This window comes from Pseudonaja textilis, chromosome Z, assembly GCF_049901715.1.
Source record: "Pseudonaja textilis isolate UNSWEBS1 chromosome Z, rPseTex1.2, whole genome shotgun sequence".
In the NCBI taxonomy this organism is placed as follows: Eukaryota; Metazoa; Chordata; class Lepidosauria; order Squamata; family Elapidae; genus Pseudonaja; species Pseudonaja textilis.
Genome location: NC_142008.1, coordinates 107,149,881 through 107,166,387, shown reverse-complemented (window position 1 = coordinate 107,166,387; position 16,507 = coordinate 107,149,881). Strand labels below are relative to the sequence as shown.

At 40.4% G+C, this 16,507-nt stretch overlaps 1 protein-coding gene across 1 annotated transcript in view; it reads right to left on the bottom strand.

Annotated features, from left to right (window-relative positions):
* Positions 1-14,251, bottom strand: part of LOC113448505 (rho guanine nucleotide exchange factor 40) — a 47,117-nt gene extending 32,866 nt beyond the window's left edge. Inside the window, exons 1-3 of the mRNA XM_026719222.2 lie at positions 13,761-14,251; positions 4,081-4,278; positions 849-2,580 (exon numbers count right to left, since the gene is read on the bottom strand). Coding sequence (XP_026575007.1) covers positions 849-2,580; positions 4,081-4,278; positions 13,761-13,763 — 1,933 coding nt within the window. The 5' untranslated portion in view covers positions 13,764-14,251. The remainder of the gene's footprint in view (positions 1-848; positions 2,581-4,080; positions 4,279-13,760) is intronic.
* Between the last annotated feature and the right edge of the window lie 2,256 nt (positions 14,252-16,507).

Below are 16,507 nucleotides of genomic sequence, written 5' to 3'. Positions count from 1 at the left end.
TTGCCTAAAGCTAATTAGATCCACAGTGGTGCAGTGGTTAGAATGCAGTACCGCAGGCTACTTCTGCTGACTGCCAGCTAACTGCAATTTGCAGTTCAAATCTCACCAGGCTCAAGGTTGATTCAGCCTTCCATCCTTTCAAGATCAGTAAAATGAGGACCCAGAATGTTGGAGGCAATAGAATATGCTGACTTTGTAAACCACTTAGAGAAGGTTGTAAAAGCACTGTGAAGCGGTATATGTCTAAGTGCTATTTCTAGTTAGTTAACTGACTTGTGGAATTGAGAGATGTGAAAATCATAAGATAGTAGACAAAGTGTCATGATGCAAACCCCATACATCTGATCTTGCACGAGAGATCAGGGTCTGCAAAACAATGCTTTGTCTGCCATCTTGCTGCTTTGGACCCCCTTACAGATGCTGCTAGTGGAACCCACTACAATAATCATCAATTTGGATGTGTGAACTACAGGCCCCATCATTCCCCAAGTTAGTCGTGTACAATGTTGGTTTGATGAATGTTAAGTGTAGTCCTGCACATCTGAATACTATCATGTCAAGAGAAAGTGATAAACGAGCCTCAGGATCCATCACAACTTATTCTGATTCTGCAAAGCACTCTCCAGATGTATTGGATTAGAATTCTCAGAATTCCCAATCAGATAACTATTGGCCACACTGGCTAGAAATACTCTTTGGGAAGAATGACCCAACAATTGAGATATCCAGATCAGGGAATGCCATATTATGCCAGATTAAATTTTCTAATACTTCTTTTTGAAGATTTATTAGAAAGGAAAAACAAATCAACTTTAACATCTCCAGATGATTATCATTTAATGACTTACCTGTCAGAGCCAAAACTCCTGACTGAAGAAGATTCCAGTTTACAGATTCCCCAAGACGAGCCACCGTGGGTAAAACAGAATTTTGTATTTCCCTAGGACCCTGATCAGCTGCTATGTCTACGGCCTCTTCTTTCCCATCCACACTTGCTGGTTCATTCTTCTTTGGCAAGTCACTGTTGAGATCCTGCTCCACCATACATTGGTCTTCAGAAACGTCAGCTTCTTTTTCTTGGATGTTCACCTCCTCACTATCAATTCTTGGTTCACTAGTCATGGGCTTAGCATTTTGTTCTTCAGTGTTAAGTTTTGGGCCTTCCATATTTCCTTCTCCAGAGCTGCCTTCATTGTCATCAATGGTACATTTTCCTGTGCTGTCTTCTGGCTCAGTAGCACCAGCAATACAGTCTCCAGTGGTGACAGTCAAGCCCTTATTGTTGGCTCCCTCCCCTTGAGTTTCAAGGCTTTGGTTTCCTGTGATTCTATCTTTTTCTTGAGTGTCATCACACTCCGTGATATCAACACATGATACTTTGATGCTGTCTGGATCTCTGGTACTAACATAAACACTTCCGGTCTCAGAATCCTGTTCTCCTGGACCAGTGCAGGCCTCCTCTTTTTCAGCACCTATTTTAAGATCAGAACTTTCTGTTTCTTGGTTAGCAGAATCTGTCCCCTGTTTAATCCGACCACCAGCTCCTTTCCCAGCACCTTTCTTTTTTCTCCGGTTTCCCTTGGTGGTACGTTTTGGGGTTGCTAAAGCTGGAGCATGGCTTTCCTTGCTGTCTTCCTTAGGAGGAGTTGGATCTTGGGGAATGGATTCAAGCAATTCCTCTTTCCCTAGAACTGTGTCTTCAGCAATGCCATCACTACTACTCAGAATGGGTGGTGGTTTTGTTTCAAGGTGATCCAGGGTTGCCTCCAGTTGCTTGGGATTCAAGTTCCCAACTGTTCCGGGAGTTTCTATAACTGGGTCTAAAGCTGGGCTAGGGTTTGGTCTCAGCTGAGTTACTTTCTCATCCTGGATTCCCTTCTCTTGGCTAGACTTCTCTGCCTCCTCAGTTTTGCAAGCCTGTCGCAAAGCAAAGTTCTCCCCGCAGCCTGACTTATGATGGAGCCAGGCTCGGTGGCGCCGGTTCCTATTTTTGCTATGTCCCTTGCGAGCAGGCATTGTCTGAATCTGGGCACTGCAAGGTTGCAGGATTCTGGGTGTTTGATGCAAGGTGGGGCTGACCTCCAAAAGGTGAACGTATTCCCCCTCCGATTCCCGGTTCTCTCCGCCAGAATGGCGTCCGTCACCAGGACTCCTTGCTCCCAGTACCTCAGGAGTCAAATCTGTAGGGCAGTGCTGCCCCACAATAAATCCATCTTTGTGCACAAACTGAGGATACACAAGCTCAGCCCAGGGCAAGCTCAGCACTTTTTCTCCAGCTGCCAGCAAGCAGCGTTCCAGGCGCCCTACCCTACGTTCTTTGTTGATGCCATTAAGCCATTCAATGGTAAACAGGAATCGATAGGAGTCCGGAGACACAGGCAACTCCTGAACTCCCCGGCTCTCCAGCGAGAGGCATTTCAGGACTAGGCGGGGAGCACATTCCCGGTGAGGCACCACTTGCAAGTAGAAATCCCCGGGACACAAATGTTGCCAAGGCAAGGAGCCCAGCTGGACAAGGACTTTTTCATGAAGGCACAGGGGCCAACCTTCATGGCAAAAGACAAAGCCACTATACTGAGCCTGAGGAAGAAGGAAAGAGAGAAGAGGAGAAAGGGAAGTCAGTTAGACGTTATATTAAGAAATACAGAATACTGGAACCTATATACAGGTAATCCTAGACTTACAACAGTTCATTTAGTGACTATTTGAAGTTACAACAGCACCAAAAAAAGTGACTTATGATCATTTTTCACACTTATGACCTGGTTGCAGCATCTCCAGGGTTATGTAATTTACATTTAGATGGCTGACAACTGGTTCATATTTATGACAATTACAGTGTCCCAGGGTTGTATGATCACCTTTTGTGACTTTCTGATAAGCAAAGTCAATGGGGAAGCCAAATTCACTTAACAACTGCAGTGATTCACTTAATAAATTTGGGAAGAAAAGTCATACAATGGGGCAAAACTCAGTTAACAAATTTCTCACAGCAATAGAAATTTGGAGCTCAATTTTGGTTATAAGTTGAGGACTATCTGTATACAGTACAAATATTGCATTAATTGGTAGTATATCATTCTTTTTCTTCCCATCATGAAACAAAAAGCATCTCCTAACTTAGTTCAACTCTGGCATTTCACCACAATGAAGAACTCGATTAGAATTCTGCACAAAAACTAAAATTGCCAAATAAGAGGACAAGAGTGCATATGGGGAAGGAAAAAAAGGGGTGGGGAATCTAATTTACACAACCTTTTTAAAAGACTCTCCAATCAAAGAATGTTGACAACTATATATCCCACCCAAAATCCATTTAGCTAATGCTTATTTGCCATATAAGTTTACTTATGAAGGAGTTACTAACAAAAAAATGTGGGAACATGATGCAGGAAGTCCTTGACTTACTATCAGTCATTTAGCAAGCTATGATAAATTTGCAAAATTTGATAAAGTTGATACTCACAACTGTCCTCAAGGTTATGACTGCCACACCACCCCTTGTCTTGTAACTGTATTTTGGGTACTTGGCAACAGGCTCACATTTATAACCAGTTACAGCATATGAGCATAATTTCCTTTTTTTTTTGGCTGCTTACAGCATTGAATGAACTAGATTTAGAGTTCAGCCACGATTCACTTAGCAACTATGGTGACTCACATACTGAACATCATTAAAATGATCATAAAATCAAGTCTAGTCACATGGAAACTCAAGTTATGACCACAATTTACAAACAAAATTCTGGGCTTAACTGTGGTTGTATGTCGAGTGTATCTATACAGTTAAAAAAAAATTAAAATACCTAGGAGCTAAAAAATTTTTTCCTATACTTAAATTTAGATTAGAGAAGCTGTGGCCCTCTGGGTATTGGATAACATTTATAGGAATTGATGGGGGAATTGAACTCAACACCTCTGGAGGGCTACCAATGTTCTAGCTAACTCTCATACAGAGAGCCACTATGGGATTCTGGCACCAGCATGGATTATTTCTCTGTTGCCCAACACTGCCAAGCTAGATTTCCTGTTCAGAAGTACTCCAGACAAACAGAGAGCCAAACCGAAGCAGGAGCTCACACAGGCTTCACTCTGGATGCGAGCCAAGATGTGCTTGGCAGGAACAAGGAAGTCAAGGGTGTAGCGCAGTGCATCGTGTTGGTACGTCCGCTCCAGCACTTCGAAGACCTGACTCAGAAGGGTAGGGGCTGTGGCTTCGAAAGGAGGGTACAAGGCAGCCAGTGTGCTCTGGACACATTCTTCCACAGGCTCAGGTTCCTGCAAAAACAAGGAATATGTAAGGGGAGGTCATGAGCCTCCAAGAGCCTTTCACCAGCCCATCCAATCCCCCTGAAACTATGCAATGAAACAAGTGCAATTTCCTTTATCTACTCCCAAAGCATTGTTCCCTCCTTGCCCAAGTGCAGTGAATGCTCTGCGTAGTTTTGTGGCTTCTGAATACCTTATACCTTGTGATGCTGTCCTAGGACTAGGACCTCTTGCCTTCAACCTTTTCTATTTGATGTCCTTTCGTTGCCTTGCTCAGCCAATTAAAGGGAAGAGCCAGGTTGTTATGGTTACCTGCAGCAATGAGCAACTGGTCATATTTTATGCCTGGAGGAAGACCACTGCCCTCTAGTGATGTGTCAAAAGGAACAAGAGGCAGCCAGGAAATTGCTCAGGGCAATGCGCACAGAGACCAGCAGTGTGTAAAAAAGAGCAGAGGGCATGAGGGGGCAGCAAGAATGAAAACAGTTTGGAAAGGCGCCAAGGAGTATGGAGAGCGGAGGTTCCATCTGGAATACATTAGCAGCTGTGAGCTCATTCCTTCCGCAGCTCCACCCAGCAAAGGAAATAGGGGAAGGGGGGGAGAGAGAGAGAGAGAAGGAGGGGCAACAGCAAGAGAAATAGCCATATTTTTTACACCTTCCAATGTACTTACTACAGTCATAATCATTTTTTTCCACAGGCATATTCTGGATTCAAATCTCGCTGCAGGAAAATCACAAAAACTATGTATCCTTGCCTTGTTTCTGAATCCAGATTAAATAATTTTATTAAATCTTTCCCGATTGTTTCTTTGTTCTTGAGCATTCCAAATGCTACAAAGTTAAGCTGGACCTTGATGTGGTGATTAGACAAAGAAAATCTTATTAAACTAAGGGCTTGAAAAGATGTGGTTGTCTTTTGTAGCAATTATACTTCAAAAAGCTCCTTAGAGAGAGGGAAGCAAAACAACTGTTAATCTTGCCTAACTTTGCACCTTTTACCACTATCTTACCTAATATCCATCAGCAAGGCTTTAAAAAAATTACAAAAATTTTAAAGAGTCCTTTATTGTAATAGTAGAACTAGTTTCGCCATTAGGAAGTGGTAAGAAAGCAACTTCAAGCAACTAATTTGAATTTTTTTAAAAATCAGCTCATTTAAATATTTTTGTTATGTACTGTTTTGTTTGGGGGAAGAAGGAACAGTTATTATTTTGCCATGTTTTTAGAAATAACACAACCATTATTGGGTAACTAAGCACCTTATTTGGTGAAGGAAGGAAGCATCATTATTCTTAAGTCTTAGGCTGCAAAATGCAAGTATCCAGCCTTGTATGGGAGACTGGAGTACTTTATACCAACACTTTCCAAAATAAGAAATGTTGAACTAAAATTCAGCCTTTCATCTATCAGAGATAAATAGAGGCCACTTAATTTCTGCTTACAGAAGTTACAGGCAGGTGTACACGGTATATCAGGGATATACAGAAATAAAAACAACATTTAATGGATTCAAGCCAATAATTCAGGTATCTGGAAAACCCAGTAATATTCCCAAAACAAATGCAGTCAGATTGGTCATAAGGGAAAACATCTGTAATAAGGCAATATTTTATTATTAAACCAATCGAATCTGTACAAACTAGCATGCTAGAGCTCACTCAAGGTTCAGAAATTATGAGCAAAGTTTCAAGGTTCAAGAACTTTTTCATTGGGCAGAGTAATTAAAAAACATTGGAGGTAACAATATGACCAATAGTTAAACTATGTCTGCACAGGAAGGTATTTAATGCAGCCTGGGAATAACCTACTTTTGGCATGGCTTAAACATCACCTACAAGTTTTCTTCCAGTTCTATTGGTGTCCTGGTGTTTTAACTTCTGATGAAGACCTGAGAATTTACACACTACAGTCCTCAGCGTACAACCACAATTGGGATCAATTAAATGAATCATGCAGCCATTGAGTGTGAGGTCATTAAGCGAATACAGCTTCCCCCATTGACTTTGCTTGCCAAAAATCATGTGGAAAGGTTGAAAATGGCAATCACATGACCCAGGGATGCTGCAACCTTCATAAATACATGACGGTTGCCAAGGATCGCAATTTTGATCGCGTGTCTGTGGGGATGCTGTGATAGTTGTAAGTGCGAGAACCTGTCATACTTTTCTCAGTAAAAACTTCAAACAATGGCTAAACGAATAGTGTTAAGTCAGGGACTAAATTAGTAGACCAGCAAAATACTGTGGACATAATATATTTAGATTTCAGCAAGGCATTCAACAAAGTAGACCACAACCTACTTCTTACTAAGCTAGAAAAAAGTGGAATAGATAGCACCACCACTAGATGGACTCGCAACTGGCTGACAAACTGTACTCAACTTTAAGTCTACATGGAGGGAAGTAAGCAGTGGGGTGCCACAAGGTTCCATCTTAGGCCCAGTACTCTTCAATATCTTCATTAACAACTTAGATGAGCGAATCGAAGGGGAACTTACCAAATTTGCAGATGATAATAAGCTGGCAGGAATAGCTAACATCAAAGAAGATAGGCTCAAGATCCAGATGGATCTTGACAGACTAGAACACTGAGCCATATCTAACAAAATGAAATTCAATGTAGAGAAAAGTAAAGTCCTACACTTAGGCAAGAAAAACCAAAAGTACACATATAGACTGGATGAAACCAGGTTCAATAGCAGTAACTGTGAGAGGAATCTTGGAGTCTTAGTGGACAACCAGCTAAATATGAGCCAGCAGTGTGCAGCAGCTGCCAGAAAAACTAATGCAATCCTAAGTTGCATTAACAGAGGGATATAATCAAGATCAAGGGAGGTACTAATACCACTCTATAAAGCCTTAGTAAGTTCACACCTATAGTACTGCATCCAGTTTTGATCACCACATTATAAAAAAAGATGTTGAGACCCTAGAAAAGGTACAGAGAAGAGCAACCAGGATGATTAGGGGACTGGAGACTAAAACATATGAAGAACGGTTACAGGAACTGGGCATGGCTAGTCTACTAAAGGGAAGGACCAGGGGAGACATGATAGCAGTCTTCCAATATTTGAGCGGCTGCCACAGGGAGGAAGGGGTCAAGCTATTTTCTAAAGCACCTGTAGGCCAGACAAGGAATAATGGATGGAAACTGAACAAGGAGAGATTTAACTGGAAATAAGGAGAAACTTTCTGACAGTGAGAACAATCAACCAATGGAACAGCTTGCCCTCGGAAATTGTGGGAGCGCCATCATTTGAGACTTTCAAGAAGAGATTGGACTGCCATCTGTCAGAAATGGTATAGGGTCACCCGCTTGGGCAGGGGCTTGGACTAGATGACTTACAAGGTCCCTTCCAACTCTGATTGTTATATGTTATCTGACTAAATGTATTTTGTCAACCCTGAATTGGCTTGATGTAGAGTCTGCTGTTCCCAATTAGATAGCTCATTTGTTGATATAGAAAGCTCTTGAGAAACCTTCTGCCATTTCAGATTATTTAACTGGAAGGCAAGGCGATACTCCAGTATTTTTACATGCAAAACAGGTGTTCTGCCATGGGGGGGGAGGAAAGTCCCTCCCAAAGAGCCCTCCCCCCCCCACACACACACTTAGGCAAGTGGTATTCTTCCCACCAGGAAGTTCAAAGTCAAGAACCTGATTGCTTTTTTGGGATTCTCCCTCCCTTAACTGAAAGTTGAGTCGAAAGAAACTATTTTGTAAAAAAGGTGGAGGGCACAAAGGTCCCACAATTCCAGCCCCAGCCCAATGCACACGCAAACCTCTCTCTTTTGCTACTTTCTGGCAAAGGGGAAGGAAAATACCGACTTGCAGTCAGCCAAGCTTGAGTTTTATATCCCTGACAGGAAGAGGCAATTCCCCTCCCCTTCAGACCCAGACACTGGCAGGAAGAGTGGGGAGGCCCCTTCTTGGCTCTGAGTCCTGGAGGGGGTGCAAGGCAGACAGATCCACGTGAGAAGCGTGGCTGTTGGAAACACAGACAGATCTTCCCCTAGCATTACTGCCAATATCCAGCCCCCTTTCACTCACACACTGAGAAACAGATGCTCTGTATTTCCATCTACTATTACCAGTGGTTATTCCCCCCAGTGAATTTCTTGGCAGGCAAAAGATACTACCCCTGCAGAGGAGAAAAATTCTGTGAAACCCCAAGATGTGCAGGATTAAAATTTTGGTGGGGTGGAGGTGGGGGAGGGAAGAAATTAGGACTAAGTATGCTCAATAGCCCCAATTGTTGGTGGATCATTGATAGGAAACAGAAAGTTGGAGAAGGAGAACAGAACGAAATATTCCGAGCATAGGAGCAATCCATATGCCATATGGCAGATCTCACCAGACAGCCATGCTCAAAGGAGTTTTTCTTTATATCCTGGATAAAACTTTGGAGAGGGAAGCCTACTAGTGAATTTCTTAATTGAGCCACTGTACATATTAAATAGATTTAATCAATTGATTAGATATCTATGCTGCCTTTCCTTCAGGAGCTCAAGGCAATATACGCAGCTCAACCACTACCCATTTTTCCTTATAACAACCCTAAGAGATAGTTTGGGCCAAGAATGTTTCTGATCCCAAGTCATCTGATAAATAGGTGATACAGGCAGTTATGTAGATGATCCTACACAAAAGGTGCCAGGTTTTGAACTTCCTCACCATTGGTCAACTCTGAACTCTGAACCAACATGGTATCTGCCAGGATGCATTGTTTAAGTGGGGGCTTTTCTCTACCCCTCAGTGTGACTGTGGTGCACTTTGGCAAAATATCCATGTCCGAATGTCCATCAAGAGCTTACACGGGCCATATGTCTGATTTTTTCAACATAGACCACCCTGTCCTTGAATGGCTGGGTAGACTGAACATTAATCACTGTATGTATTTGCCATACACTAAATAAATAAAAACCTGATGAACTTCCATCACTGAGGATGGTGGATGAGAACCTGGCTTTCTCTGAACCTACTCAAGATATCGCCCATTATACCACAGAGACTCACTTTATTTTATTTTTTATTAGGGTAAGATAGTGTCATTATAGCAACTAGCTTTTGAATGACAGAGGATCCTGTCTGCCTTCCTGGAGAAAGGAAGGCAGCTACAAAATATAAAATGGGCAGATACAAAATGAAATGCTTGATGAAAAAAAATGGCTTTTGCCAAAAGCAACTGTCTTATTTTAGAATAATTATACTGGAATCATGGCCACACACAGACATACATATTTCTGTCAGTATGATTATTAATGTAAGTCAAACTAGCTTCTCCACACACGCCTGTGACACGAGGACTGATCTGAAGTCTAGTCTTTTAACTTACAAGCTTGATTCCTAATTGCTGGAGATTGTTCAAAGACATTTTACTGTTTGAAATGAAGGACAAAAAGACATTTTCCTCATTCCCCATACAGACATTCTTTGATAGCATCCTGGGAGACAGTTTTATCTAAGAGAAAAACAATCACTGAGTTTGCATAACATATTTACCCATATTGAACTTATCCATGGTTTGCTCACCAATTCAAAGGACCGGATTTCCATAACATGTTTGTCTGGAAAGTAATCATACAGATTGCCATTGCACAATCTGCTAGGTTAAACTATGGTTGTTTTGATTTATACAGCTCAGTGTGCCCAGCCACAAAATGCTCCAAAGTCAAGCAGCACGTTTTTAAACTAGTTCTCATGTAAAAGCTCATAAAAACAGGTGTGACTCACTTAATGACCACCTCACTAGAAGTTCCTCTCTCAATTGTGGTTATAAGTCAAGGACTACCTGCAACCAATTTCCTCTTTACTATATTAAAAGGAGGAGGGATACATCTTTAGTGTCATTCCTAGAATATTCAAAAGCATTATTACCTCAACAATCCTCACAACAGTCTTTTCAATTATTATTCCCATGACACATAAGCAGGAGAGGCTGAGAGAGAACCTCTTAATTAAAATGGTTTGCTAGTGAACTTAGTTGAATAATGGGCATATTATTGTTCACCACTTTACCTCCTCAGTGACTTCACACAGTGTGTTCATTTGACACTGATGAAAAATCACACAAATAACCATTGAAAAATCGCACTGCTGGTTTGTTGAAGAAATAGAGAGATTACTTCAGATTTGCAAAGTTTACTTTTCTTTTTCTAAAAAAATACCCAGGACACAGGTATAAAACACATGCATTTAAAAAGAAGAATTTCATGTCCACAAATTGATTACAGAACTGAATTGTTTAACTTCCTTCCACATACCAAAAAAAATGTGTTTCTGATTATTTCCAACTTTGTCCACTGTAGTTTAAAGTACGCGGAGACAATTTTGTTTCTGCAAATAAATTCTCTCTCAGAGGTCCATTGCTACCACCCATTTCTCAAGCTTAATGTCATTTCAAGCACAGTAACAATTTTCAATGGGGGCAAAGCACTGTAAACTTTGCTGGATGGTGCAAAACTGCTCAAAGCATGATGCAAAACTGCTCAGAGCATGATGATCTTTCACTTCTCAGATCATCTTTTGCTCCCTTCTTAGATAAGAACAGTAACCATGATCTTTTTTAAGAACTACCTTTCATCAGATCAGGATTCTACGCCTGCATTTTGTTCTTAAAAATAATATCTTAAGCCCAGAGAATGACAGTAGAATGAGCAAGTGGGTATCTTACTCTTTATTTGTATTACCCAAAATATATATTTCATTTGATTTAAAAGTTGCAAAGTATTCTTTCTATAAATCAGACTAGAGCCGATTTAGCTTCTTAGCCTGACTTTAGGCAACTTTCTTCTTATTCATAAATATTGACTACTGTTCTAAACAGAAATTATTTAAATTGCTTATCTCCATTGGCCTGGAGTTCAAAAAACACTGTAGGCTTGTCAGCCAAATGTCCAGGTAAAAACAATTCATTTCTACTCTTACGAATGCTAGACATATTGCTGATAAATCATATTTGATTTCATGAATTTGCTTTGTAAATGTTTTAGAATGCAACAAATTTTATAAATCTAAAATCATGTTCATTTTTAATTATTAATATATTATTTAGTTATTAATATATTATTAAACAGATATCCCCAAGGAAGAATACATTTGCTATTAATGCAACAGGATCTGTTATTTTTTCTTTAAATTACTCTTTCTTTCCAAATATATTTCTGGCTCACTCATCTTTGGAAAGCATCACCTTAAACTCAAATATGTGGTTGGGGTATTCATGCACCATTGGTTATCATGATTACATTTCTCAAACATTTGCATACTCAGAAGTGGTTTCCATGGTGAAAAAGAAACCTTGAAAAATTACCTATGAACTTCCCTAGTTGAATAATTGTAGTGCTTTTTTCCTTAAAAAATCTCCACAATAAATTCAGTCCCTTAGATATTTCGGGTATCTGAACTGCCACCATAATAACCAAAATATGCACAAAATTATTGGAAATTCTTTTATATCTGGACAAATATATAGTGGGCATGCATTACAATAAGCCATGATACATTTTGTTTAATTTGAATTTAGCATTTTGGATAAAGTCAATCCCTATGGTTTGCAAAATAGGCAGGCTGCAGTATATCATAGTATACAAACCAGTGATTGTGCTTATGCAACAAGCTAATCACTTTTTGGATAAATATGTGTTAACCCAGATTATTTATTAATTTACTCAGTGTTGTCTTTCCTGACTTGAAATAGCACTCTCAACCCTCAGGTATACATACATATTGCTTTTTCTATGTGTTCTATCCTCTGCCCCTTTTCGTCTTGGTTGCAACTTGGCCCTTTCTTCCTTCAAGACCTAATAGGGTCTGCTATATAGGTTGTTTTTTGTTTTTGACACCTCAAACATTGAAACAAGGGGCAGTCCTGTAAACAGTCTATGAGCACAGCCTAAGCACACAAGTCACAATATAGATAACTGTGCCTGGCTAACCAAAAAGAATTTGGTTAGTAGGACCACAACTGAAGCACTACCAAACATGTGAAAGAAAACCAAAGCTCTTCTTCAATAGTTAGGCAGTTTGGTCTATGCATACTGGGGTGAAGGGAGTACAAACTGGAGACAAAGCAGAGTGAAGACATTCCTGATCCATTTCCCACCAACCATTTCAGTGGTTCTAGCTCTCTCTCCCCAAAATATTTTCTTTCCCATCACTATTAGGCCCCAAGATTATCTCACCCATGCACTCCAGTTCCCAGAACTGAGAAAACAGCTGGTAGGGATCTGTAATAAAGAAGTATGAAATGAGAGGGAAGAAAAAAATGTTTGTTTTGCTTCCAAAGTATTCATTTGAAATAATTTATGTCTTCCAGAGATTTGTTCTTTTTTTGAAAATACTGAATGAAAATTCACTCCAACTCCATATCAATCTTCTTGTAATTTTTTTCAACATGACTTCAGTTTTCAACCTTCCCCTGAATCAAACAGTTTATCTACATCCCAAAGGGTTTAAAACTATTCTGTTTAAACCATCCAACTGTAGTTCAACTAAAAGAATAGCCTGGTCAAGACTCAGTGGTGAGATCCCCTCTCTCCTAAATCCAGCTTTTCAAATGCTTGATTTACCCCACTCCAAAACAGAAAAGTATTTTTTCTTCATGAGTGCAATCAATAAACTTAAGGAGGTTAAGAAACAGTGGAGGAAAACACAAAAGCAAAACCCAGCATTAAATCAAATTAGACAGCCTGGTGTTGTTTAAAGGGGGAGAAACAAGCTCAAGATCCATGAGCTCACTGGTCTGAAGACAGTCATTATCTTTCAGGTCAATCTACCTCATAGGGTTATTGTTGGGGGGGATAAAAAGGCCTAAAGCATACCACTTGAGCTTCCAAAGTACAGGCAGAATATAAATAAAGCCAACAGACAAATAATATAGGTAATATCTGATTTCATCTGATATTAAAGATGTACAAACAGAGAGATATTGCTTGCAAATCACCAGTGTGAAGAAAAGGCTTCAACCTAACTCAAAAATTATACTTCTGTATTGCTGGTTAATTAATCCGTGGTAATTTCTAGTTCCCTATTCAGAACTACAAGATAGTCTGAGCTTCATCTTTTCATTCACATAAGCCTACTCTGATGTTTATTTTGATGAAAAAGCTGAATTGCTACCATCCGCTTGAGTCAGTCCCATCACTAGTCCTTACTTACCTACAATTAAACATGGTTAATTAACCTTCGGCGGTATATTGCCCCAAGATAATAACTCCATCCAATTCCTTTAGGAGCTAATGGTTTCTTATAGGTGCCGAGCCTAGAACACTCGCCCGGCGTCTTCATTCCACCAACGATGTCCCACAGTTCTTGTCCAGCGCTCATCTTAGTCCTTGAAGGTGACCGGGCGGAATTCCTTTCCCATAGCTGCTCTCCCCACAAGGCATCACAATGTCCACCTCTTTACGATAGCCAGCAGACCGCGTTACCTTCCCCCCACCCGCACTCCCCCTCTGCCCAGGAAAACCGCGCAAAAGCTCAACTCACCATGGCGCAGTCAGGCGGACGCACAGACGGGACGGGCTCGCCTATCTGTGGCTGCCGCCTCCAGTCGAGATTCCGCGCGTTGCGTCCCCTTCCCCGCCTCGGCCTGCTAGCCCAGCCTGGAGCCACCCCCTGGCAAAAATCCCGGCCCCCGACACCGCGGCTGCCTATAGCTGCAGTCCCCGCTGGAGCCCGGGTAAGGGCACGTGGAGAAGCGACTGCGGCAGCACTGAGTGAATGGGGAAAGGAGAGGAGGGGGAAAACAGACTCGGACGTCGCTTTTGCTCTCCGCCTCCTACAAGTACCCTTGAGAAGAGAGCCGCGAGTCCTTCGAGAATATCTCAGCTCGATTGGGAGTCGCCCCTCCAGACGGTTCACTCGGCGCTTTATATTGCATCGGAAGTAGTTAGGGAAGTGCTTCTGAGCTTGTGCAGAGTGTATTTCTCTTGAATCAAAGAAAACGATAATCCATACCTCCGTGTTCGGCAAGCAAAGTTAAAACAACTGTCTGTATCACGCCAGGTAGATTGCATTCTGGCATTTTTTTGAAACCCAAACTTTGTTTTCTCTGTGAAAGAAATATATTAAAAAAAACGTTTTAAATAAATCGTATCTTTGGAGAGTCAGTGCGATGCAGTAATTAGAGGATTGAATTAGGAGGGGAAACCAAATCACCTTGATGCTGTCAGTGACTGGACTCACAACAACTTAACCTGGTTACTTAATTCATTTGTGGGTTTCTGCAATGAATCGTAATTTAACTCAAGCCAAACTCAACCTGAATAATTAAAACATCTGAAAGGCACACATATAGCTGCTCTAAAGCAGCAGCCAGGCCTTTATATCAGCTGGTTGTGAGCAAAATCCAGACAACAAACTATGGTTGAGAACTTAGTTTGAACCCAGTCTTTCTATTGTTAAGATGTGTGATATGAACAGTTTTTGTTGTAAATACCAGCAAAACCATGATTTAGATTATTGTGTAACAAAACCAACATCTTTCAGTCCAATCTATTGTACTTTGCAAAGATGTTGAGAGGATATAGCAGAGACCAGCATTGTGTATTCTATATTTCATTATTGGAAGAGAGATGAAATATAAACGTAATCATAAAGAAATGTTCTTAAGTGGAGCAACTTTGAAAATTGCTGGTTCATGTTGCTTTTAGGTAGTATTTGAATTACTGTAAGCCAGAGGTGGCTGTCTCCTTGGTTACAGTTGTTAGAAGACTGGGCAGCATGTAAAAAAGGACAGGTTACTGCACCTCTAATAGTTGTGTAAAAAAAACAGGAACACTTTAACGTGCATGCTAAATGAGGTTGATGCCGGAGTGTGCAAACCAGGATTTACTTCTTAGCAACAAGAAGCATGCTGGGGACCATCTACTTAAACAAAAATGTAATTTGTCTTCTTTTAAAATACAGTATCAATAACCACTACCACAATTATTTAATCCCTAATCCTATTTATCAGTTTCATTACTAAAACTGGACAATACAGTGAGTCCTCGAGTTACAACATTCATTTAGTGTCTGTTCAAAATTACAGTGGCACTAAAAAAGGTGACATATGACCGTTTATCACACTTATAACCGTTGCAGCATCCCCATGGTCATGTGACCAAAATTTGAACACTTGGCAACTGACTCATATTTATGACAGTTGCAGTGCCCTGGCGTCATGTGATTAGTTTTTGTAAACTTCTGACAAGCAAAGTCAAAGGAGAAGTCAGATTCACTTAACAACTCTGTGATTAACTTAATAACTGCATTGATTCACTTAACAACTGGGAAGAAAGATCATAAAATGGGGCAATCTTCAAATTATCAAAGTAGGGATTTCCAAAGAACTATTAGGGACCAGGGGTCTGGGGAAGTGAACCAGATGGTTGGCTTGCTCACTAGTTGCTCACTCATAAATCTGCACATGCCAAGAGGCAGCTGGATAGGACCCATTCACAAAGGTGTCAGGGTAAACACACACACACACACACACACACCCACACAACTGCAGTCAAAGTCCTACCTTGCTTTTAGCTAAACAGTATTCAATAGTGCAGTTACAATCACCATGCTGATTTTTAGATCACCCCTATGGACCTCTCAAACTCTCCCTCCTTAGGTGCCCAGCAGTTCAATTGGTTTGTGAAAAATGGATCATGGCTTTAAAAGTGGCTCAATAAAACAGAACAGTGCTAGTAGCTACCTTACTAATATTTAGAAAACTGAAGTACTGAACAGATCTTGACTGTGTTGTCCCAGGTGTAATCCCATAGAATAATCCCACAAAGAAAAATCAAACTGGGAGGTACTGTGATAAATGTCTAAAAATTGGCTTTTATGAGAAATTGGGATTTCTTGTTGCAAGGCCTTTTGCGCTCCAGCCAGCAAATCTGTGTTAAGAATTAACAATAGAATAGAATAGAATAGAATAGAATAGAATAGAATAGGATAGGATAGGATAGGATAGGATAGGATAGGATAGGATAGAATAGAATTATTTATTGGCCAAGTGTGATTGGACATAAGGAATTTGGTGCATATGCTGTCAGTGTACATAAAGGAAAAAAAATGTAAAGAATCATAAAATGCAACACTTAGTGATAGTCATAAGTTACTAATAAGCAATCAAGCCATATTGGAAACAAATAAAACAATATAAATTGTAAAGATACAAGTAACATGGTTATAGTCATAAGTGGGAAGATAGGTACTAGGAAGTGTTATTATAATCTAGTAGTAGATGAATA